The sequence below is a fragment of the Humulus lupulus genome, chromosome 7 (genome assembly GCF_963169125.1).
Source record: "Humulus lupulus chromosome 7, drHumLupu1.1, whole genome shotgun sequence".
Taxonomy (NCBI): Eukaryota; Viridiplantae; Streptophyta; class Magnoliopsida; order Rosales; family Cannabaceae; genus Humulus; species Humulus lupulus.
The window spans coordinates 165,832,595-165,858,792 of NC_084799.1; the positions used below are offsets into that span (position 1 = coordinate 165,832,595).

The 26,198-nt window shown below is 36.5% G+C and overlaps 1 protein-coding gene across 1 annotated transcript; it reads right to left on the reverse strand.

Moving 5' to 3' along the window:
• Positions 1-5,015: 5,015 nt before the first annotated feature.
• On the reverse strand, positions 5,016-23,508 carry LOC133788781 (serrate RNA effector molecule). The gene is made up of 12 exons (XM_062226377.1): positions 22,950-23,508; positions 20,877-20,995; positions 11,233-11,290; positions 9,915-9,989; positions 9,743-9,817; positions 9,602-9,649; positions 9,426-9,494; positions 7,874-8,671; positions 7,740-7,788; positions 6,881-7,161; positions 6,602-6,784; positions 5,016-5,600 (listed from the first exon to the last, which is right to left on the reverse strand). The coding sequence occupies exons 1-12, from the start codon at positions 23,399-23,401 to the stop codon at positions 5,540-5,542; spliced, it is 2,268 nt and encodes a 755-aa protein (XP_062082361.1). The 5' UTR covers positions 23,402-23,508; the 3' UTR covers positions 5,016-5,539.
• Positions 23,509-26,198: the final 2,690 nt, after the last annotated feature.

A 26,198-nucleotide genomic window follows, 5' to 3' on the forward strand; every position in this document is an offset into this window, starting at 1 on the left:
CATTTTCTTCATGATTTCTTCAATTTTAATTCTTTCTTTCTCATTTCTTTTTCTTTGTGTCAAAAATATATTTTATTTCCTGAAAATTAAATACAAATTAAATTAAAATTAATATTTTCAAATATAAAATATATGACAATAAATCCATGAAAATATTAATTAAAACTTAATTAATTTTACACTTTAAAATTAATAAAATGATATTTTTGAGCACTAATCAGTCACTTATAAACTACTTTATGGAATTTAAAAAGACGTATGAGGAGCTTAATGCGTTGCTGCCATTTAGTACCGACGTGAAGGTCCAACAAAAACAACGAGAGCAAATGGCTATTATGAGCTTTCTAGCTGGGCTCTCCTCTGAGTTTGATTATGCTAAGGCACAAGTTATTTCTAGGACTGATATATCCTCTTTACAAGATGTCTTTAGTCATGTCCTCCGCATGAAAATAACACCACCCGTTTCACTTAAGGGTGCCTTGGTAAGTCGCAATAATAATTATGCGCCTGGGAGATCCTCTAATCCAAGTGGAAACAAAGGAGGTAGTTCACAAGGATTTGACACTCGAACGTTGGATTCTGGAGGCATTATTTGCAACTATTGTAAAAAATCGGGTCACACCAAGTTTGAGTGTAGAAAGTTACAGTTTAAAAACCAGCATAAACACTCAGCTAATGTTGCATCTAATAGTGATACCTCTAACAAATCAATCCTTATCTCTGCTGATGAGTTTTCCAAGTTCTCCAAGTATCAGGAATCACTTAAGTCTGCATCTCCTTCTATCACTGTTATTGTTGATTCAGGTAAAACTAATGCGCGCCTTCTTTCCTCATCCTCAAAATGGGTCATTGATTCTGGTGCCGCAGATCATATGACAGGTAATTCTAGTCTCTTTACTTCATTTCAGTCTTCTGCTTCTACTTCTACAGATACTTTAGCCGATGGGTCACCATCGTGTGTTCGTGGGTCTGGCAGCATCACTCCTACCCCTTTGCTTTCTTTGTCTTCTGTCTTACATTTACCTAATTTATCATTTAATTTGCTCTCTGTCAGTCAACTCACTCGTAATCTCAATTGTTGTGTCTCATTTTTTTCATGATCATTGCTTATTTCAGGATCTTATGACGAAGAAGATTATTGGTAAAGGACATGAATCTGGAGGCCTCTACACTCTTGATACATCGCCACCCAGCTCTATTGCTTGCTCGAGTGTTCCTTCTCCCTTCGAGGCTCATTTTCGATTGGGTCATCCATATAGTACGGTGTCTTCCTTAAATTGTGAGTCGTGTCAGTTTGCAAAACATCATTGTCTTAGTTCGAGTCCTAGAGTCAATAAACGTGTTAGTGTTCCTTTTGAATTAGTTCATTCTGATGTTTGGGGTCCTTCTCCTATTTTGTCTAAACCTGGATTTAGGTATTTTGTTACATTTATAAATGATTATTCTCGTGTAACTTGGTTATTTTTAATGAAAAGTGGTTCAGAGCTATTTTCCCTGTTTTGTGTGTTTTGTGCTGAAATTAAAACTCAATTTAATGTTTCAATTCGTACTTTGAAAAGTGATAACGCCAAAGAATATACATCTGCTTTATTACTTCATGAAACTTCTTGTGTTGATACCCCATCCCAAAATGGTGTGGCGAAACGTAAAAACAGACACCTTCTTGAAATTGCACGAGCTCTCTTATTTCAAATGCATGTTCCTAAACCGTTTTGGGCTGATGCAGTTTCCACAGCGTGTTTTCTCATTAATCGAATGTCGTCCTCTGTTCTTCAAGGTGAGATACCTTACAAAATTATTTTTCCAAAAAATTCTTTGTTTCCTATTGACCCTAAGATATTTGGTAGCACTTGTTTTGTTCAGTACGTTCGTCCGCATGTCACTAAATTAGATCCCAAGTCTTTGAAATGTATTTTCCTTGGTTATTCTTGTCTTCAGAAAGGCTACCAGTGTTATTGTCTCAGTCTTAACAAATATTTGGTCTCCATCGATGTCACTTTCCTCGAAGATACACCTTATTTCCCTTCTCTGCCTGTTCCCACTCGTTAGGGGGAGGACGATGATTTGTTGGTCTATTCTATCACATCTTCTTCTCCTGACTCGGACCTATCACCAATCTCGCAACATGTTCTTGTGAAGCCTCCTATTCTTCAAGTTTACTCCAGGCGAAAACCTCTTGATTCATGTCCTGTACTTGCTCCTTCGTCATCAGATCCGGACCCGAGCGATGATCTTCCAATTGCATTACGCAAAGGTAAACGTCAGTGTACTTATCCCATTTCTTCTTTTGTTTCTTATAATAACTTGTCGTCTTCCTCTTGCTCTTTCATTGCTTCCCTTGATTCTATTTATATTCCTAAGACTGTTCGTGAAGCCATATCTCATCCTAGTTGGCATACTGCAATGCTAGAGGAGATGAATGCTTTAGATGATAATGGTACTTGGGACTTGGTCGATTTACCTTCAGAGAAACGGGCTATCGGTTGCAAATGGGTCTTCACGGTTAAGGTCAATCCAGATGGGTCAGTTGCTCGATTGAAAGCTCGTCTTGTTGCCAAGGGCTATGCTCAAACTTATGGAGTAGATTATTTTGAAACTTTCTCTCCTGTTGCAAAGTTGACATCTGTTCGGTTGTTTATTTCAATGGCAACTACTCATCATTGGCCTTTACATCAACTTGATATCAAGAATGCTTTTCTTCATGGTGATCTTCAGGAGGAGGTGTATATGGAGCAACCTCCTGGGTTTGTTGCTCAGGGGGGGTCACGGCGAGTTTGTCGTCTTCGAAAATCTTTATATGGTTTAAAACAAAGTCCTCGTGCTTGGTTTGGAAAGTTTAGTCAGGCTATTGAGAAATTTGGTATGATGGAAAGCAAGTCTGATCATTTGGTGTTCTACAAACGATCAGAAGTTGGCATCATTTTGTTAGGTGTATATGTGGATGACATTGTTATTACCAGAAATGATACTAGCGGAATCTCTTCTCTTAAATCTTTCCTTCATACTCAATTTCACACGAAAGATTTGGGGTGTTAAAGTATTTCTTAGGAGTTGAGGTCACTCAAAGTAAACAAGGTGTCTTTCTATCTCAAAGAAAGTATGTCCTTGACTTATTAACTGAAACATGAAAATTAGGGGCAAAACCCTGTAGTGCTCCAATGACTCCAAATCTGTACCTTACAGGAGATGGGGAACCATTTGAAAACCCTGAAAAGTATCGAAGGTTGGTTGGGAAGTTGGATTATCTTACTGTGACTCGTCCAAACATCGCCTACTTAGTTAGTGTTGTTAGTCAGATTATGTCATCCCCAACAATTGATCATTGGGCAGTGTTAGAGCAGATTTTGTGTTACTTGAAAGGAGCACCAGGACGAGGTATTGTGTATGCGAATCATGGACACACTCATATTGAGTGTTTCTCAGATGCAGATTGGGCAGGTTCCAAAGTAAATAGAAGATCCACTTCAGGTTATTGTATTTTTGTTTGAGGGAATCTGGTCTCATGGAAGAGTAAAAAGCAAATTGTTGTGTCACGATCTAGTGCAGAGTCAGAATATCGAGTTATGGCACAGTCTGTGTGTGAGATAATGTGGATATATCAACTATTGACTGAAGTAGGACTTAAAACTTTAGTACCTACAAAATTATGGTGTGATAACCAAGTTGCTCTTCATATTGCAACTAATCCTGTGTTGCATAAACGGACGAAGCACGTTGAAATTGATTGTCATTTTGTTCGTGAGAAAATTCAACAAAGCGTGATTTCTACAGGATATGTGAAGACTCGAGAACAACTAGGGGATATTTTTTACAAAAGCTTTAAATGGAGTTCGGGTTGACTATTTTTGTAACAAGTTGGGCATGATTAACATTTATGCTCCAGCTTGAGGGGGAGTGTTATAGTGTGAATATTAGCTGTGTTATAGTGTGCATATTAGCTGTTTATTAGTTGACAATTAGGATCAATTAGTTGATTTAGTTTCCTAGAATAACTTCTCTAGTTGTGTATAAATAGATGTTATATTTTCAATACAATATACAATTCTCTTCACATATCATTACAATATATATTATCATATCTATCACTTTGGATACCAATCAAGGAGCATAGAAAAAAATTGTAATAGTAAGAGCAATAACAAAATGACAAGAAAGAGAAGAATTATTTGGGATTTTTAAATACCAAAAGACAGAGAACAATATATATATATATAATTACTAACTTGAAGCCTTACACCATCGCAATACAGCCGAAGCCACCATATTTAGCCTGTTGCACCACTGCCCATTGTTGTCGTCCCCAAGCCTTATGTCACCATCTAGAAGAAAGAAGTGGAGGGAGATTGAGAGGACATAGAGAATTAGAGAGAGAGAGAGAGAGCATAGGGAGATAAAGAGGTTTATGAATAATGAAAGAGAGAAGTCAAGGGAATAAGAGGGGGGAAATGGTGACTAAAACCTAATCGACAGTGGCTTGAGATGGCAGTTTTGCTACGGTGGACGGCAGTTCGCGACTCCGAAGAGTTACAGAAGCACAGAGCGGGAAGTTGGGAAATGGAAGATGATGGGTAAGTGGAAGGATTGAGCGAGAGAAAAATTAATAAAAGGGTATAATAGGTAGATTTAATGAAATATTGGGTCTAAAAGTAAGATTGTTAGAAAGTAGCTAGAAATTAAAATCTCCACTCCATCTAATTTCTACTAATTAAATAAATATTTGCAACAAAAGTACTTAAATTATTAGTAAAATTGACGATACCTAACATCAAAATAAATAACTATATCAAACTGCATCAAAAAATGAACAGACAATACTTTCACAGCTAAAAAAAATAACTTAAATAATTACTACAAATATAATAACTTGAGTATTTTGCTGCAAATATCCCAAAAAATTATTTCTCTTAATTGCAATAAAATAAACAAAACACATACATATACAAACTAGAGTGCAAAAAGAACGCATTAATGTTAACACTTTAATCTGCACAAACTATACATTACACTAAAGATAATTATGTTAAAAATTCACTAAATATTATTGAAAATTTGAACAAAGATCTCTGCAAAACATGACTACATTCGCTTAACGTTTATAATTTTCTTGTAGATGACGCCTGATAATAAATCCTCAATTGATCAGTAATGGTCAACAATTGAATCCAATATAAATGAACTTGTGAAGACTGACATAAAACAATGGAAAACTCATCTCAGATCTGTAGTTTTAAAAAGTCCATTTTACAGCAATACATCATTGTTGATTGTCCTATCATTCCCACTCCATGACGCAGGTGGGACAAAATGTGCTTACAACCTAAGGCAAATTTTTCTGGCCATTTCTCAACTGGAAGCAACATCATCACCAACTTAAGAGGCGGCTGCCGCAAGCACCAAGTATCCTCCCAAACTTTACAGCATAGATGCGCGTATGCCGATGTAATGATTTGAAAGCCAACACAACCTTTGAGCAAACAGAAGTTTTCTTGTGCCCCACCTCAACATGGTCTTTGGGCATCCTGCTAAGCCTAATTAATATCTACAAGCTCCTATAGTCTATCACAGTCACTTCATCATCTGGCACATCCAGGTCTTGATAGCTGCATAAATAAATTAATGTCAGTGTTTTGTATGCAAGTATAAAAATTTCTGTTATCAATGTTGTTAACTTTAATACAAAAAAGAAAATGTTAACTTCAAGTTTGGGAAGGGACTGCATAAGAATAGGGGCAAGAAAGATTCTACAACTAAACATAAAAAATAAAAATAAAAGATTCATGGGGTGTGAGAGAGAGATTGTTATTCGTAGCCAGCAAGGAAAAAAAAAATAGATTGTTAGTCTATCATGAACCAGTATGCAGACTCCAATCACAACTGGTTACAATTTAGCGGCAATGAGATATGACAATGATTCCACAAAAAGAGAAAATACTAGATCAAGCACAAAACTATATCCAAATTTAAAGCAGGACTATTACAAGTTTAAATAAGGACCGCCAGTCAGGATTCCTATTTCTTTTTCGTCCATTATTTCTTTTTAGTCGGTTATAATAGGCAGCAGGGTAATAGACTGATAATTAACTTTGGTTGAGAATTGCTCAACTTGGTCATTAGACTTTTCATTTTTTAACAGAACACAGTTCATTCTCAGCTTGTTCTAGCCTACAATTCAAAAATAAATCTTTATTTCCTAACTTTAGTTACACTCCATTGTATTTCAGTAATGTGTTGCAAATCACCATGGTTATAAAACATAATTGAAAAAGTTATGTTAAAATCAAATGTTAAAATCCCTGATCCAGCACAGTTAAGATATAACCAAATGTTAAAATCCCTGATCCAGCACAGTTAAGATATCCAAAACCGAATCAATTGTTGTTGTCGAGAGATTAGCTTAAGGTTGGACAATCAAAATTTCCAGATTACTGATTATTTTAACCAGAAAAACAAGCTAATTTTATTACTCAATTGGTGGTAAGAGGTGGCTTTGCTGGAGTAAGTTGCAAATTCATCCTTGGCAAGCTATTTCCAATTTAAAGATTAAGCATGGTCGTGAGAGAACACCGTCAACTTTATCTAAATAGGTTTCATCATATTTTACCTTCTTATTCGTCTAGGATCCTGCCGTAATGCTGGAGATAAAGCAAGGATTGGGGCTGGCCCACCCATCTGAGGTCCAGGCCGCCCATTTCTGCCACCACCTTCAAAAGGGGAAGGACCACCCTGCTCACGCAACATTCTCATTGCAACTTCAGGCGGAGCTGGAACAAAAGGCCCCAGCGGACTGCATTGACAACAGCATAGAACAAGCCCTTGAAAATATAGCAAATTAAACTACAGATTACTGCAAGGAGAGCAAAAAAAAAACCATTTAACATACCCAGCACCAGGAACAGGCATTAAAACCGGCGGCGTTGGTATGTCTGAGGCGAAGGGAGGAGGAACATGTAATCCTTGCCCCCCAAAACTATCATGCATTGATTCATCATGATTTCCTCCATCAGGACCATCATTCTTGGACTGAAATTCACTCTCCTGAAGGTTCTCAAACCTATCGTATCTTTCCCCTACATTAGCTCTATTGTCCCGGTCTCTGCGGTTACCACGGTCATCCTTCAATCTTGCATCTACACCCAACCTACGTCTTTGTAGTCTGTCCCTCTGCAAAGGAAAAAATTATGTAGAACAAAAGATGAGATTTCATCAAAATAATTCAAGAATGAGAAATAATAATCGAGAAGAGATTGGACACCGAATCCAGAAAAGAACACGAACTCATCAAAAAGATAAAAAGCTAAACAAAATTATCATAAAATCTTAGATTACTCAAACACTCGTTGACTTCAAGTTCTTACACAACAGGAGATAATCACTTCCTACCTGTGAAGCCTCCCTACCAACCTTAATCAAGATGGGGTTCAATCCCAGGTTCTTGGCCATTATGCAAAAAGATTTTAACTAAACTATCCTTCATTACCCTGCTTCACCATTTAAAGCTTGTCTTTGTACCTATCTGGAAAGATTCTCCAGTTGTATATCTTGCTAAACGATCAAAGCCACATACATCAGAATCAAACAGACCAAGGAGAGCACTCGATTTAAATACAAAATCTCAATTTTACCATTTTATCCTTTTAATTTTTCCATCCTCCTAGTCTATCTGTCAGTCCCACTCCAGACAGTTTGCATCCCCTCCCAAGCACATCAAGGATACTAACTGATGATTTTATGAATCATACCTGTCCTGATTGCTGCATAATAGGAGTTCCACCAGGTGCATCTGGATCACTGTGAAGCACATATAAAATAACTTGTCATATGAAGTAAACATAAAAGAGAATACAGTAAAAGGAACTAAAAAATTGTAACTTACTTCATGTAATTCTGGAAATATAGCTCTTCACGTACTTTCACAGTCAGATCCATCACAATTTCTGGGTGTTTCAGTTTTAAATGCTTTTGAACAAACTCAGCAGCATGAAAGAGCTTTGTGCAACCCTTGGCTCCACAACCATACTTCCAACCATACTTTTCATCCCTGATTTTTCGAACATAAGGATCCAAACCTTCAGCAGCAGCTGTATCTATCTTTTCCTTAGCAGTCATTATTTCTAAGGGATCTTGACTCTGCAACCTCTCTTGCCAGCGTGAGTCGAGTTTCTTTTCCCATTCTGCTCCATTACTACTCATGTCAATACTCTTTCCATCCACCCTCACATGCCGGAGACCCTTTGGCTCAATTGTTTCAACCATTCCATAATAATCCAAGCCATGAACACGCCAAAGATACGTTATAAGTGTGTCTAACAACTCAACTCCCTCCAGACCCTTAACAGAGGTTAGCCCCCGAATGATAATAACTGGACCACTGGAGCCTGCATGCACTTTATCCCTGCTATTGTCATTATCAGATCCACACAATATGTTTTCCTTGATTCCTTTCTCAGAGTCCAATTTCACGACAAGAGCCTGTGCTTGCTCAATGTCAACTTGTATTCGTCTGGGTTCAGAACTTACAGGGTGAGCCTTAGGAGCAGCTGAAAGATCAGCTGATTTACTTGATGTCCGACCACCCCTTCTTCTTTTGCCCCCTGCATCAACTTCATCTTCAGAATTTGGTTCGCTAGTCTGTCCTGATTTAGTTGAAGACGAAGCACTGAAACCTGGGCCCCTGTCAAAAATATGATAGTATTGATATTCTAGAACAAAAGTTCAAAAAGTATGTAACTTGCACCATCAACTGAATTGATGTTAAGTACTATGTTTGCCAAACTTCAGGCAGTCATGATCAGGGGTAAACTATAATACTTGGCAAAAGTGAGTGAGCAAATAGGTAATTTGCAGTTTTATTTTCTTTGAAAGATATCAAATGAACATATTTTTACTAGAAATTAAATTGGATGAGTTTTTCTCACTCTTATTATTGTAAATATTCTTATATATATAACCAAATGTACAATAAAGAATTGTTTTCTTTTCTTTTTTCCTTTTTTAATTGAATTTAGTGTTCTTTATTTTCATCACACACACACATATAGCTATATTTATTCATATAGACATGTGTCCAAGTACATCAATTTAAAAATTATATATTTAACTGTATAGATATAGAAAGTTTCACTATTTCACTAAGGATCTTTTCTTTTTCTTCTTTAAAAAATAATTAATTAATCTTTACAAACTAATTGACTTTGATATATGTTGCCCCGAATTTGACAAGTGCATTGCCATTTTACTCCAAACTACATTGATACACTCCGCCCCAAAATTGGCAAATATAGTCTTATTTTGCCATTAAGTGTTAAGTATTAGAGTAAATCAAGACTACATTTTCCAAATTTGGGGTAAATTGTACAATTTGGGAAAAGTGAGGAGACAAAAGAGTAATATGTTGAAGAAAACATGTGTGGAGCACTCTTTCTTACAAGTCCAGTGTGCCGCTTTGCAGTTCGAGCAGGAAATCCTTAGCAACCTTCCGTGCAAGATCATTCTTCCTGCATATAAATTACCACATCAGTTTAATGCCAATGGCAGCACACAATTAATCTATTCAACTTTAAATCAACTACTAGAACTCATTTTTTTTATTTTATTTACACACCTTTCTATAACAGCTAGTAAACTCGTTGGATGATATTTGTCTTTCAACCTAAAACACATTATATTCAGTTAAGAAACACAAGTGAGCAGGACAAAAAAAATAAGGAAATAAACAAGAAATTAAACCAAAGTCAAGAATTACCATCCCTCATCCTTATGTGTATTAAAATAAGCTCGCTTTTGAGTTGAAATATACTCAGACTTGTATTCTTGATATCTGCATAACAAAAACATAGTAGGTACATTTTTCCTTATGGGACAAACAGGAATTCTGTCCATGTTTGCTATTTACACAATTCATGACCTATTTGTACCTGCGCTCAGCTTCAGCAGGCAGAACATCATCTTCTAGCTCCTGAATGAACTGCTTATATGACATTAAACCTTCCCTGGAAACATTTACTACTGTCATATAACCACATAACCTATAAAATCCCAAAAGCCTAATGACATCCATCCTTGTAATAGACTAATGGATTAAAACAATTAATAAAAAAGTTTCTGGAATAAACTTGAATTGAAGAAAACCAATGAAAGGGAAGACCTGAATCAGGTCTGCTAATGTATTATAGACTTGGGCTTGTTTGGACTTAGGATTTTACCAGGAAAAAATTTATGAGAGAATAAAGTAAAAAAAAAAATGAAAACATTTTGCTAAAATTTCATAAGAGACTTTTTTTAATATTTTCTCTTTTTTGATATATTTATAATAGTTCATAATTTTATAAAATTATAATACATTTAAGTTTTTTTTTTTTTGAGAAAAGAATTCTCAATTTTTTGTTAAATTTAAACATGAGAAAATAATGTCCTATGGAATTCATTTTTTTACCCTCATAAAATCCAAGATCCAAACAAGGAGTTATAGTTTGCTATTTTTTATATTCAATTTTTGAACTAAGCTCCCTGTTTAACCCTACAATAATAAAATCATTGGCATCACTAGCACAATTTTAATTTCAAGTGTGTTCTTGGGTTTAATCCAGTTTCATATACAGTGCATATCTGAGACCATAAGAAGAAAAAGGGGACAATATAGGTAGAAAGAAATGGAAAACAGACAAATCTGAGAATGGTTATTTAATTGAACAAATGGATAAGAACAAACTAGAATCATGAGGTATTTGAGAGATCTCAACTCTTCCTAGCGCAAAGCTTTTACAAAAACAAATAACAATCAACATGCTCCTACAAAATCAAATAACAATCAACATGCTCCTACTCCCCTCACAGTTGCAACAATCGAAGTGATCACAAATGATGTCATGTTGAAAGGATCTCAGAAGCATAAGTGTAATCAATACTGAACTCACAAGCTCGGTTGTGGCAGTGGTGGGAAATGTTATCACAAATGGTGCTGTCTTAATAGGCCAATTGCAACAGCATATAATTAAAACATCACATGATGTATAAACATAATGACCTGTGTGACACTCTTAATCAACCCAATTTCTTTAGTTTTCACCACTAAACAAAACTAGGATGTCGTTTGTGACTCATCACCCAAATGATACACAAAAACACATACAAAATATGACAATGATCTAAACAAACAACACACAAAATAATAATAATTTTTATACGTAAAATCTACTGACAACTAGCATAAAAAAAATCATATAATGCTCTAACCTTTGGGTCGTGCCCACACCAGAAGCATCGCCAAAAGCACCACGGCCAGAATCCCAGCCTACAAAATGAACACAAATCCACTCAAGATAAACAAATAGAACAAAATATTCACTCCAATGCACTATGGATGTGAATATCTGCATGCATACAACAGTATGAACAGAGACAATTGCCACCAAAGCTTAGTGTGCTTAATTTTTTTAGTATAATTAATATTTCAATATATTAAGTGTTCTTAAGTTCTTTAGGGCTTGATTGGTATTTGAATCCAATTTTATAAATTCAAAAACTAAAAAACAGAGGGACCCACAACAAGAATACGTGATTGGTTTGTTCTTTTTGAAAACTAAATCCAAATCTCAATCCTAATTTTTTGCCTAAAGCTTGGGAAACGATAATGTCACGTTTTCCAGGTTATCCAAAACTCTAAACCCATCAATATCTTTCTTTAATTGTCTTCCTCCGACCGGTAATACCCAAGAAGCTTTGGAGATGACTGACCGTCGCCGAACGAGCCCTGAAGCTCCACGCCACCGCAGCCAAGCCACGCCGTCAGTCCCCTCTACTCTGGTTCTAGTGGTAAGGTTTCTTTCCTTCCTTCACTTCATTTTTTATATATCTATTGTTTTTTGTTTCTCTGAATTTTTTTTGTTTATGGACTTTAAGTAGTTTCTGTGATAATTTTTTGGAATGCTTGTTTGTATTGAAGTTCAAGGTAGTGTAAGGTAAGTATGGTCTATGTTATTCTTAAACTAATTTCAATGCCCTACAAGTGTTTGATAAAATGATGCAAAGAAAGTGTATATACAATATGATCTCGGATAGGTAGAATATGTTGTATGAGCCTTAATGGAGCTTTCAAAATTTCTGCATGAATTGAGATATAACTAGATAAGCTTTATAAGAGAGGAGCGGAGGAAAGTATATACCACTTGGATACTTCCTCTATATTTAATGACAGTATTTCATTGGACAAAACTGTCCTGTCTAGACTACGCTTTTCTTGTATATATATATATATATATTGAGAGTGACAAAGATGGGGATATACTTTTCTTCATTGGAGAGAAGAGATGTACTTAAGAGTATTTTTTGTAATTAATTAAGGAAACCATAGAAATTTCTGCGTTGGTAGTTCTTGAAAACTTAACTTGCAGAACTTGACTTGCTATGCTATTTAAATTTGATATTCCTTAGACTAGAATTAACATGGACAGTAAATTTGGCCCAGCAAATGCAATGCGCGGTCTGCATTCATCAACGTGAAGTATTCGACCATAACTATTTCTACCAGCAGTGGATTTACATCAGAGATTGAAAGTAGGAAAATCATTTTTCTTTCACTATATTTTATCAAACAAACTTATATTGTGTACTTCTATCAAAACCTAGTTAATACAAGCACTTTGTGCTCTGTTTTTACTTGGTTCCTACAAGTTTAGACCCCATGCTACCCAAAAAAAAATTGTAACCTTTTCTACTTTCATGCTATGAGTTTTTTTATAACAGTTCTAAAATATAATTTTTATTTTCCTCGATGTAATGGTTGTATGCTTTTTTAATTTTAAGAGATTGGTGGACAAATGTGGCTTAGCTATAACAATATAGTTCAATTAATTTAAATAATGTAATTTTAATTAAACAAATAAAAACTTGTGCGAATGAACTATTATTGTAAATTTAATCAATGTACAAATTTTAATGTTATTTAACTATATTGATAAATGAAAATTTAATATCATACAAAATTTATTAATTAAATTAAAATAGATTTCGAATTGGGCTTCACTAATCACATTTTCAATTTCGGATATATTTTAATTAAACAAATAAAAACTTATATGAATGAACTATTATTATAAATTTAATCCATGTACAAATTTTTAATTTTATTTAACTATATTTATTGATAAAAGAAAATTTAATATCATACAACATTTATTAATTAAATTAAAATAGATTTCAAATTGAACTTCACTAATCACATATTCAGTTTCGGTTATATTTTAAGATTTTCTACTAATCACATATTTAGTTTTTAAAACTCAAAAACAGTTTAGAGACTGTGAACCAATCATATCTCTTCTGTATAATAAGTGCGTAGATAACGGAAATTTTTTATTTTAACAGTTTTTTATTTTTTTTCCGTTAACTTTAGCGGAATATTTTTATATTTAAGATAATATTTTTATATTTTACTGTATATTGTAAACATGACTTATACTCAAATAAAATTAGATAAATGATTAATTATTAAACAAATTAAAATATGATATTTTTAAGATATTTTACAATGATAATTGTTTAAAAATAATAAAATCATATATTTTATAACTTAAATAAAATTTAATTAAACTTAAATTTAATATTATATTAAACATATTTTTATCTTATAAATATGTGTGATAGTTTATTTTTTTCAAGTTTTTGTAGCTCTTTTTTTTCATCAAATTCACCAAAGGACATTATGAGATACATTAGAACTAAAAATAATTTATACATGTCTACACTATAATTTTTTCTTTTCTAATTTTATTTCTTTTTAAATATTATTATATTTTTTATACATATGTCATGTAGCCATGTAAATATATATAGACGTAATGTATGTAGAGATTATTGATATAAACATTTATATATGCTATAGAACTATAATTCATTATATTATATATATAAATATATTAAAAAACAGTGAATCAGACAATATTTACAACTTTAAAACTAAACATACGTACATTGCACGTTACTTCTACTTAGTTTTCGTAAATATGTTTTCAGTCACTAAATTCAGATTTTCATTTCAGAATTACAATTTTTGAAAATACCGTATTCTAATCCCCAACCAATAAAACCCTTAATAAAATTGATACTTCAATATTACTCAAACAAAGTACAGAGGAGACCTTGTTCCCAAGTATTTGAACTTTCTTCTGTAATTCAATAAACGTTCAGCTTTTTTAAGAAATGCATGTACTTACCAAATAAAGTTCACACCTCACAAAATACATGCAGGATTTTTGCTTCTAAAAAACTTGAAAATATTCACTTCCCTTTCTTGAACTTGTGTGGCTGGAAATTTTAACTTTTCGTTTCAATTTTTTTTTTCGACAGTTTTTGGGTGTGTTTTTTGTTTCATGCTGTAACTTATAACAACTTCTAGTTTTCAATGGAAAAAAAGTCCTTTATCAAATTTTAAATAAAAATAACACAAGAACAAGATCATGTTGTTTATTCTTATATATCTTTGATGCAATTGGCAACCTAAACCAAGACATATGTAATGCAAGAATTCTGCAAATTCTAAAATGATAAACTACTTCCAATATGTGAACAAAAGTTAATACCATAATATTTTTTTGCTACTAAGTGGTTGCCAGTTTTGGTTGTAATATGTGATAGTTTTATTTTTGTATTAGATTGATTTGCCTTTAATGGCTTTCTAAATTGTAATTTGGATGATACCTTATCGAATGCAACCTCTTTAATTTTTATCAGCATGAGTAAGACTATTGTTTGCATAACCACCTTATTCAGCTATGTTCTAAGAAGCATCCAATTTGAATTCAAGTTTGTGATTATAATTCGCAAGGTAAGTGACGGTTAGGCCACCAACTCACATCACTTATGTTAGACGTAAGAAACAGAGGTGCTGATTCATATTCTAGGGTTATAGAATTGTATTGGGTTGCTATTAATTACTATTATGTTATTTAAGTTGTGTGTTATTGCTATCAGTTTTGGAATGGGAATAGGTTGTGGTTTATTTTATAAATAGGCAAGGGCTTGGTTTGTAAGGGTATCCTAGAGTGAGTTGTTGAATCTGTGGAGAGTTGGTGGTCTCTCGAATACCACCCCTGGCTATGAGAGTGTATTTGCCTATTCCTCTTGATAGAAATTCCAAAACCTTTGTGCTTCAATTACTTACTGTCTTGCTAGTGTTGTGCCTTGCTAGTGTTGTGCTTGGTTTCTGGTTTGTTCTTGCTTATTTTTTCAGGTCTTAACAGTGGTATCAGAGCAGTCTCCTTGGGCTATGGCAGGCGTGAAACAGGTGGAGAACCGGGTCGACGATTTGGAGGGAAAATTGGAGGCCATTCAAACTGAATTTGGCCAGCTGCGATCCGAGTTCCAGGGACTCGAAATTTAAAAACAGCACAACAAAATCGATAAAATTCCAGACCTGGAGTTAAGTATTTGCGCCCTTGTTAGGCAATTTGATGACTTTATTCATCAAAGGCCCAACTTGGGTCCTCAACCTTCTGCTGGATCTGGTGTGAGTTCGAACCCGGCGGCAACTTCTAGTAGTGATAAGGAGAAGAGTAACAACGTCGAGAATTCTGCGAAATTACTTGCGCCTAGAAACTCGTCTGATTTGTTACCCAGGAAGTTGGAGCTGCCCATTTTCGATGAGATAAATCCAGATGGATGGTTGTTTCGGGCTGAGCGGTATTTCGACATCAACCACATGCTTCCTTCAGAGAAGCTTCGCGCGGCAATGGTGTCTTGAGGGTGATGCTCTTTCGTGGTATTATTGGGAGGATGGAAGACAACCTTTTCGCGACTGGAACGAATTCCGTGACATGCTTCTTGAACGTTTCCGATCATCTCAAGAAGGGTCACTTCATGAGCAACTTTTTTCTCTTCGGCAACTCTCCACGTTCAGATGTACATAAAGCAGTTTGAAATACTTTCAGCCCCTCTCCATGATTATCGGAACAAGTATTGGAAAGTATTTTTATAAAAGGGCTACGTGATGACATTAGGGCCGAACTCAAAATTTTGGAGCCCATGGGCCATGTCAGGAAAATGAAATTAGCCCAGAAAATTGAAGACAAAAATCAGGCCATTTTGTCGTATCGATCTAGACCCAATTTATCAATGGGGCAGCATACTCCTTCGGGTGCTACTTTCACTCACCGATCTTCTCACGCATCCACCATACTTGTTAATCGACCAGCTTCCTCTAATATATCAGTTTCAAAACCCCCTAACCAATCTTCTTTTCGCAGATTAACTGATGCAGAGATGCAAGCCAAACATGAGAAGGGACTTTGTTTTCGCTGTGATGAAAAATTTAGTCCAGGACACCGCTATAAGAAGGAACTTCAAGTTTTATGGGTCAATGAGGAACCAGAAGATTCAGGTGATGATGAACTGATCGCGAAAGCCACTACCGACAACTCAGTGGTGGGGGATGAACCAGAATCTCCAGTGTTATCCCTTTCTTCCTTAGTGGGTCTATGCTCTCCACACACTATGAAGGTGCGTGGGCTGATTGGCGAACGAGAGGTTGTGATTTTAATTGATTCTGGAGCCTCACATAATTTTATTTCAGCAAGCCTAGTTGAAGAGATAAAATTGCCTATTAGCCATACACGAGAGTTCGAAGTCGCTATGGGCAATGGTGATGAGGTTCGTACCATGGGGGTATGCCGACAAGTTTGCTTACACCTGGAACAATTTGATGTGATTGCAAATTTCTTTCCTCTGCGTTTGGGCAGTTCAGAAGTAATTTTGGGGTACCAATGGTTGTCTACTCTTGGGGAACCTTACATGAACTGGGGTACCATGTGTATGAGGTTTTCAGTGGGAGGCTCAAGGGTAAAGCTTCAGGGGGGATCCTTCTTTGAGCAAAGCTCAAGTTTCCTTAAACGCCATGATGCGAACGATCACTCATGAGGGGCATGGTTTGCTGTTGGAACTTGGGCACATGACTTTGTTGGCACCTGATTTGGATAACTCAGCTTCGCCAGTTGGTATCGTCGCCAACGGTGGCCACTCTCTTAACTAATTTCAGTGATGTCTTTAACATGCCTTCTTGCTTGCCCCCTACTAGAGTCAAGGACCATGTCATTATTCTCAAGGAAGGCACCTCACCAATTTCGGTTCGTCCTTATCGATATCCTCAGTTTCAAAAAGATGAAATTGAACGGTTGGTTGCTGAGATGCTAGCGGCTGGGATTATCCAACCCAGTTCGAGTCCGTATTCTAGCCCAGTTTTATTGGTCAAGAAAAAAGATGGGAGTTGGCGCTTTTGTGTTGACTATCTTGCTTTGAATCGAGCAACAGTTCACGATAAATTTCCTATCCCTGTTATTGAGGAATTATTGGATGAATTACATGGAGCCCGAGTATTTAGCAAGGTCGATCTTAAATCCGGATATCATCAGATTCGTGCATGTGGAGAAGACGTGCCCAAGACTGCTTTTCGCACTCATGAAGGGCATTACAAGTTTCTTGTCATACCGTTTGGGCTTACCAATGCCCCCTCCACTTTCCAATCCTTGATGAATGAGGTTTTTCGTGAATACCTCCGAAAATTTGTTCTTGTTTTCTTTGATGATACTCTGATATACAGTTCATCTGAAGAAAGTCATCTTTATCACTTACTGTGTATTTTTCTTTATTGCGTGCAAATCAATTGTATGCTAATTCTAAGAAATGCGTCTTTGCTCAAACGAGGATTGAGTATCTAGGGCATATCATTGATGATAACGGAGTCTCAAGTGATCCAGCAAAAGTACAAGCCATGGTGGACTGGCCTCAACCAACCAGTCTTCGTTCCTTACGAGGTTTTCTAGGCCTTACTAGCTATTATCGTCGTTTTGTGCGAGATTACAGCAAGGTCGCATGGCCATTAACTCAGCAACTGAAGAAAGACGCTTTTGGGTGGAATGTGGAAGCGGAGGCAGCTTTCCGCCAACTTAAAGAAGCCATGATCAATGTACCAGTGCTTGCGCTACCTGATTTTTCTAAGCAATTTGTGATTGAATTAGATGCATCTGGTTTTGGGTTGGGAGCTGTCCTTATGCAAGAAGACCGTCCCATTGCTTTTTACAGTCACAAGCTCAGCTCTGTCTCTCGCGTTAAATCTGTTTATGAGAGGGAACTAATGGCAATTGTTTTCGCTATTAAGAAGTGGCGCCCATATCTTCTTGGTCAAAAGTTCATAGTTCGTACGGACCAACGCAACTTAAAATTTTTATTAGATCAACGAGCTATCGATGGCGAGCATCATAAATGGTTATTAAAGCTTATGAGCTATGATTTTGACATTCAATACAAGCCAGGAAGTGCTAATCCTGCTGCTGATGCCCTTTCACGATTACCGGTTGAAGTCTCGCTAGGTACACTTTCTGCCATAATCATTCAAGATTTTGAGAACTCAAGGAGCAAGTTGATGTTGATGCCTTTCTTTCTAATATCAAGCACTGCGTGCAGCAAGATCCCGCTTCTTATTCTGCATATTCACTTGTTGGGGGCCATTTGAGATACAATGGGAAACTCGTTTTACCAGCAGATTCTCCTTATATTCCAATATTGCTTTGCGAATTCCATTGCGGGGTGGTCGGAGGGCATGCTGGAATACGCCGTACTTATCACCGTTTGGCAGCCGAGTTTCATTGGAAAGGCATTAAAAGATCTGTCTAGAATTTTGTTGCTGCATGTGATGTTTGTCAACGCAGCAAGTACGAAGCCATGTCTCCAGCTGGACTTCTTCAACCCTTGCCAATTCCACAACAAGTTTGGGATGATATTACTATGGATTTCATTGAGGGCTTACCTAAATCGAAAGGGTATGATTGTATTCTAGTAGTTGTCGATCGACTTTCCAAATATGCATACTTAATTCCTTTGAAGCATCCATTTTCTGCTCCTTCTGTGGCGGAAGTTTTTATTCAGGGTGTGGTTCGCTTACATGGCGTACCTCGGAGTATTATTTTTGATCGGGATAAGATATTTACGAGTCTTTTTTGGTGAGAGTTGTTCTCTTTGCAAGGCTCTGAACTCAGACGAAGCTCCTCCTATCATCCACAAACTGATGGCCAATCCGAGGTGGTCAACCGGGGTTTAGAAACCTATTTGCATTGTTCTGCATTGGATAAACCCTCTCGTTGGTCTGCATGGCTATCTTGGGCTGAATATAGCTACAACACCTCTTTCCACTCTTTGGCAGGCATGACACCTTTTAAAGTTCTTTATGGTCGCGACCCTCCGCCCTTGATCCGTTATGAGTTAGGTTCTACTGCCAATGCTGAAGTAGAGCAACAACTGATTCAACGTGATGTGATTTTGACGGAGTTAAAGTCTCACCTTTCTCGAGCCCAACAAAAGATGCAATCCTTTGCTGATTCGAAACGTCGTGATGTGAATTATGAGGTCGAGACCTTTGTTTATGTTAAACTCAGGCCTTCTCGACAACAGTCCCTCGCTCGCAAAATCAATGAAAAACTAGCTCCCGGATTTTATGGCCCTTTTGAGATACTCCGCCGCATTGGAAAGGTCGCATATCAGCTTAAGTTACCCCCGACATCCAAGATTCATGATGTCTTCCATGTCTCTAAGCTTAAGCTAGCAGTGGGTAAGCATGCAACTTTTCCTGCTATTCCTATTCATCTCTCTTCTGACATGGAGCTTTTGGTGGAACCATTGGAGGTGGTTAGTGTGCGATCCTCCACACATCCCAACTATACGAGTACTGAGGTTCTCATCAGGTGGAAGGGGCTACCAACTTTTGAGGATTCTTGGGAGCGCTTTGAGGTGCTTACAGAACAATTTCCCCATTTCAACCTTGAGGACAAGGTTCGAGTTTGGGCGACGGGTAATGTTAGGCCTCCAACTCACATCACTTATGTTAGACGTAAGAAACAGAGGTGTTGATTCATATTCTGGGGTTATAAAATTGTAATGGGTTGCTATTAATTACTATTATGTTATTTAAGTTGTGTTATTGCTGTCAGTTTTGGAATGGGAATAGGTTGTGGTTTATTTTATAAATAGGTAAGGGCTTGGTTTGTAAGGGTATCCTAGAGTGAGTTGTTGAATGTGTAGAGAGTTGGTGGTCTCTCGAATACCACCAGTGGCTGTGAGAGTGTATTTGCCTATTCCTTTTAATAGAAATTCCAGAACTTTTGTGCTTCAATTACTTACTGTCTTACTGTCTTGCTAGTGTTGTGCTTGGTTTCTGGTTTGTTCTTGCTTGTTTTTTTTTAGGTCTTAACAGTGACATAATGGTTTAAGGGTCCTTGTTAAAAATATGGTACATTTACTAGGTTACTATGTAAAGCTCTAAATCTTTAGGGTCGTTTGGAGTGGGGTAATGCTAAGAAATCTTAGCATTAAAACAGGAATCTCAAAACATTACTTTATTTGGTTAAAAGTTTATGTTTTTCTAAGCCCAGAAAAGTGAATCATAGGGGTTCACTTAACCCTCTTACCCATCTAAACAAGTGGGTTTATCCCTTTTCATTATAAAACTACGAGACCCACACATAATAAAAATAAAAAAGTTATAACATTTCAATATGCAACCAAACACTGATATATTATATGGCATTCTCATAAATCTAACACAAAGTTCTCATACACAACGAAACACTATTTTATGATTTCTGACAATCACATTACCCTCTTCAACTTTCTCGTCAATAATAAAAGCTTGAACTTCTCATACCAAACAACCCCTTGATAATCCTACAAAAACTCTTTTTTTATACCACTTAATTTACATTGATCTAATTTCAATGGTTGAAGATGACTTTATATGCAACTTCTTCCCCTCAAACTTCCCCATTAAAAAAATATAAAGGAAGTGATAAAGACAAATAACATGTTAGCTCTGATAACATAAAATAGACTGCATTCACCTGGAGGACCATAGGCACCAGACGAGCGTCCAGCATAGCGACCATGAGGCCTTTCATCAGCATACCCAGGTCTGTTGCCCATCTCACGCTCATATCCACCAGCATAATCGTATCCAAATCTAACCATAAAAAATTTAATAGTTAAGAAAATTGGGGGATTCAATTCTTCATTTTTTTTTCCAAGTACATCCTGTGGGCTAACTTTTATTATATCCACCTACACTTTACAATATATAATTAGAAAGAAGCAGAGTTCACTTAATTTGGTGCAAAGCACAAAATACCAATAAGAACAAACACACTTCATATATAAAAGCTTTTTCCACACATAAAAAAAGTAAAAAAATAATAATAACTCAAAGCAATTTACAACATAAAATAAATATACCAACACCTAGCATCGGATTATTGGTTCCAACTTTCAACATGAGGAATGACAACACAAAAATAAAACCTCAAGTTAAAGATTTTAACCCTAGATGTGGCGGTGAGATATGCTGACAAAAAAGATAATTGATCTAGGTCAATTGCACACTTCTCTGTAGCTCAGGCTACATAACATCATCAGCACCATGTTCGATTCCCATAATATAATTTTACAAACAAAAATAGGTTCTCCTTCTTACATGGATGACACTTGGCAAAATTTTGATTCTGCTCAAAGTAAATTCTTAGAGCTCCCAATACAGACAGCATAAGCATAGTCTTGTTGTTTAAGCAGAAACAATTTTTTATTAATTAACTATGGAAAAAAAAAAGAATTTAGAAGATAAGGAAGACTTAAAAACAAAATGTAGAGACATACTACTTACAATTGAACATATATACAAATGCCCATCATAGAAATAAAGAAAATGGTAGATTTGAACTACTTAGCCACCATCTTATAAAAAAAATCTAACACTAGTGCTACACAAGCAATTTAACTATGTACACATTTCAAGAGAAGAAAAAGAATTATTCTGGATCATCTAAAAGAATAACATTCTGTAGATACTTTCGAAACTTCATCAAAATGTAAAATTGTATGGATATGCATCACGTATAAAGTGTTAAGTTCAAAAAATTTATCTTTTGTCTCTAGATTTTGATTTCTAAACCTTTTATTCATTTGAATAGTAGTTTCTGAAAAAAAAAAAAACATATAATTAATACGTACATATAATAAATTATGTGGAGGATATCATTTTAATTGTATCATGCAGACCATTTAAGTTACACCTCTTTCTTATTTAGAACTACGAAGATAGCATTACGAAATAAATAACAAATAAAGATCACCAACAAAACTCCAAACATACATAAACCATAATTCACATCAAATATTTATACTAACCATCATTATACCAATTTCTAGGATTCCGCACATGTAAATGCATTATGTCTATAAACAAGCCATGAATTAATCAAATCCTTCTTTCGGCTTTTGTTTCCTTTTCCCATATGGAACTCGAGAAAGATTCTCCAAAGGCACAATCTTTACAAATATAAGCAGCATTGGTGAAAAGATGTAAACTCCACAATTCCGCGACAGACCAATCTGGTGGTATGTCTCAGAATTGTAGAGTCTGCAGCTTTTGACTATAAGCTCTCTCTCTCTTGCTGTCTCTCTCTCTCTCTGTATGTATATGAGTATCTCCTACAAATCTCACAAACCAACACAACTTTCCAGTCCAAATTCAAAGTTTATTATTTACATGCAATACAAAATATTTCCGAAGAAAAACAAATAATCTTACTTGTAACGATTTATGCTTCCATATTCTGAACTTAACTTTATAAAAGGCTTTCACTTACCTCAGAAAAGAAGTGAAACCCTAATTCCACACCCCAAACCATAGTCCTAAATCTCCTTACAATCTCAAATCTTATAATCCATCCCACGTACCATTCTCTCCACCAAATACTTCATACAATCTTCCTAACAATGACAATACGAAAATGCAAACTGCTTCAGTTTCTCTTTCAATTCCTGACTTCTTTTTTCTCAAAAAGGAATCGAAGCCCAAACCAAATCCGAAATACCGACTAAAAAAAGACAACGTAATTGTAAAGTGCAATGAACTCTCTCACCTTCTATCACCAGGCCCAAATCCTCCACGGGGACTTCCTCTCCGCCCATCGTAGCCTCCATCTTCTCTCCTGGACCGCTTAAAGGGCGGAGGTGGTGAGCGTCGCGGAGGTGAATGCCTACGATCGCGATAAGGCAGCGAAAGAGGACTGACGCTGCCCCGACGCTTGTAGTCCCTATCTCTTTCCCTCTCCCTGAGAGGTGGCGGCGGTGGAGACCGGTTCCGATCGTAGTAGTCCCCGCGGCGACCAGGAGGTCGGTCGACGTCCCTCTCTTCTCTCCTATCTCTTTCGTCTCTTTCGCGCCTTCTCGACGGCGCCGGAGCGACCGCAGACGGAGGCGGAGACGAGGAATGTATGGAAGGAGCATGAGCAGGAGGAGCTTCGGCGGATTTCTCCTTGGGGTCACGGCGGCGGTCTAGTGAATCGACGGGGATGTTCATGACCTCCGCCATGGTAGAGGATTTTGGAGCTCCAATGGTGAAACCCTAGACAGGCTTGAACTAACTTGAAGAGCCCGAGATGATAAAATACCAGGCCACCCTTTTTTTCGTCAAAGGCGTGACTGTTGACTGGGAGGAGTGAAAATGAAATCAGTACGGCCATCTTCACGACAATTAATTAATTAACATATCCATTAGGTGGCACTGTAAACATTTCAATTAGGCCCGTGCACAAAATTTTGCAACCCGCTCAATTCGAATAAATCGCGTAAAGTAACTCGAAAAAACTGACGAAAAATACAATTTGAAAAACTCGACCTTTATTTCACACCGTCCAAGTATTATATTGGGCGGGTTGAAATTTGTGGCACCCCATCCAATATAACCCGACCCGCCCCATTAAGAATTTGCCTACTTTTTTAATTTTATATTTATTTAATTATTAATTATACATATATAAAACTAAATTCAAATTATTATTTTTTATAAAAAAAAAACATTATGTTTTAAAGTAACAATTATTTTAGTTACAAATACAAACTAAAAATAGATAAAATAATAAAAAATATTAGTGAAAAATGATTTTTTTTTTAAATAAAAAAAAAGTTTCGGCGGTTTGGGCGGGTTAACCTGCTCAAACTGCCCAAACTGATGGTCGGGTTGAAATTTAATTTTTTTTAATTTAGTGGGTTACGGGTTGAAAAGTACCAACCCGATTATAAGTTTGGGTTTGTCAAAAATTCACCCAACCTGCCCAAACCGACCAATGAACACCCCTAATTTCAATTACAAGACTCCACACCTCCACATCAATTAGTTAAAAAAAATTGACAAATCAAGTTAATTAGTTAATTAACATCAAATATATTATTTATATTTTGTCAAAAAAAAACATATTTATATAATCTTATTATATTAATGCCACCCAAAAAAACTTATTATATTAATGAGAAATATTATAAAACATAAGGCTGAACATCTTCACTGGAGTGTCAAATTAGTAATGAAATACTAAAATATAGCATATTCTACAAAAAAAATTACTCCAATGGTATACCAAAAGTTGTGACAAATTTGGGTAAATTTGGCACATGCTAAAAGTTGTGAAAGACTTGGCACACAATATAGCATAATGTATATTTTGCATCACCATAAATGTTGCACTATTTTATTTACTTTTTTGTTATTTTTATATATCAGCATTAAATACTAGATTTTTTACCTTATTAATTTATTATTATTTTTAACTGTAGTTGCTATCCCCGTTTCTTCCGGCTTGTACGGATCCACACTTTAAGTCCATGGGCCGCTTTCCTGAGGGATTAAGGCACAGACCAGGCCCATTAGGCGAAGGGAAAAAGGATAGTGGATGCCCAAGTCTCGACAAGGCCCTGAGAGGCATCCGGGAGAGTAAGCCGGGAATATTGTCGGGGCTGGTTGTGTAGACCCGGGACCGCATGTCGGGATGTCCCCTGATGTACGGTAACGGAAGTCGCGGGCCCCCAAGGAAAAGATCCGAGGTTGGGCGGGGACCTTCGTGAATAGACCCGGGTCCTGGTAAGTGAACCGGGACCCTAGTAAACGGAGGGGGACTCTGGTAAACAGATCTGGATTGGTTGGCCGAGTTTGGCGTGGTAAAGTGTCCCCGATGCTGACATTGTCCCACGAAGCGTGGGGGTTGTCCCCATGGTTGACCTGCAGAGGAGGCTACCTCGGGATTGTACGTCGTTGGTTCATAACTGCACCTCCACTACTCTGACCGATCTTGTCTCCCAAATCTTTCTCATAGCCCATAACACCCAAACTGAAACACTAGTTTGTCGCATGTCTTAGAATAAGATCTTGTTTGGACTGGCCCAATGGGCTTTGATTAAATGTATGTTTCATATTTCGATAATTTGTTTTAGGCCTGCATCAAAGAAGCCAATGGTATTTACACCCTTATTGGGCCGGAATTTCCCGGCCCAAGCCCAGTGCACTCATGTGCCTATAAATACGAATAGTGGTGCACTGGGGAGGGGATCTGAGATTTTGATTGTAAGCAGTTACTCTACTCAAACTTGTAGAAAACTCCATTGTCAAGAGTTCTCTAAGCTCTAATACAACTATCTCGTGGACTAAGGCTCATTAACGCCCCAACCACGTAAAAAACCTTGTTTACTTGCGTTAAATCCTTTCTTTTACGCTCTCTAATCTTTCATAATTCTAGTTTTCAAAAAACTCGGTAAACATTTTGGTACTTTCATTGAGAGTTAAAGTGAGAAGGCTTGAGTTGATCTTGAACGTCTGCAACAATGGTGAACACGAGACACACCACTTTCGACCTTACTAACCAAGAACAAGGCGTAGGAGACACGCCACTGCCTAGCCAACCTCTTCCTCAGAGCCAACTTGAGGACACACCTCATCAGATGTCCCAGCTTGACGAGTCGCAGAGCGATGAAGGTGGGGAAGAGTATGAGGAAGATTACTATGAGGAAGAGGAGGGAAATTGTAATGCCCCGGATTCCCTAATATGGTTTAATGGACGGATTAGTAGGCCGGGAGGGCCATAACTGTTTAATTATGCTATTTAAATGTATTTATGCATGTTTATGAGAATTATATTATAATATAATGTTAAATGCATGCATGTGGGTCCACATTTGTTTACAAGGGTATTTTGGTAATTTGGCCCGTTGAGGGTATAATTGAATATTTATTTGCATGATCATGATATATTGTGAGACCACATTATAATTTGGATTGGTTCGAGTATTTCGGCATGAGACGATCTTTAAGCAGGATTCATCGGTTTGGTCATAACAGG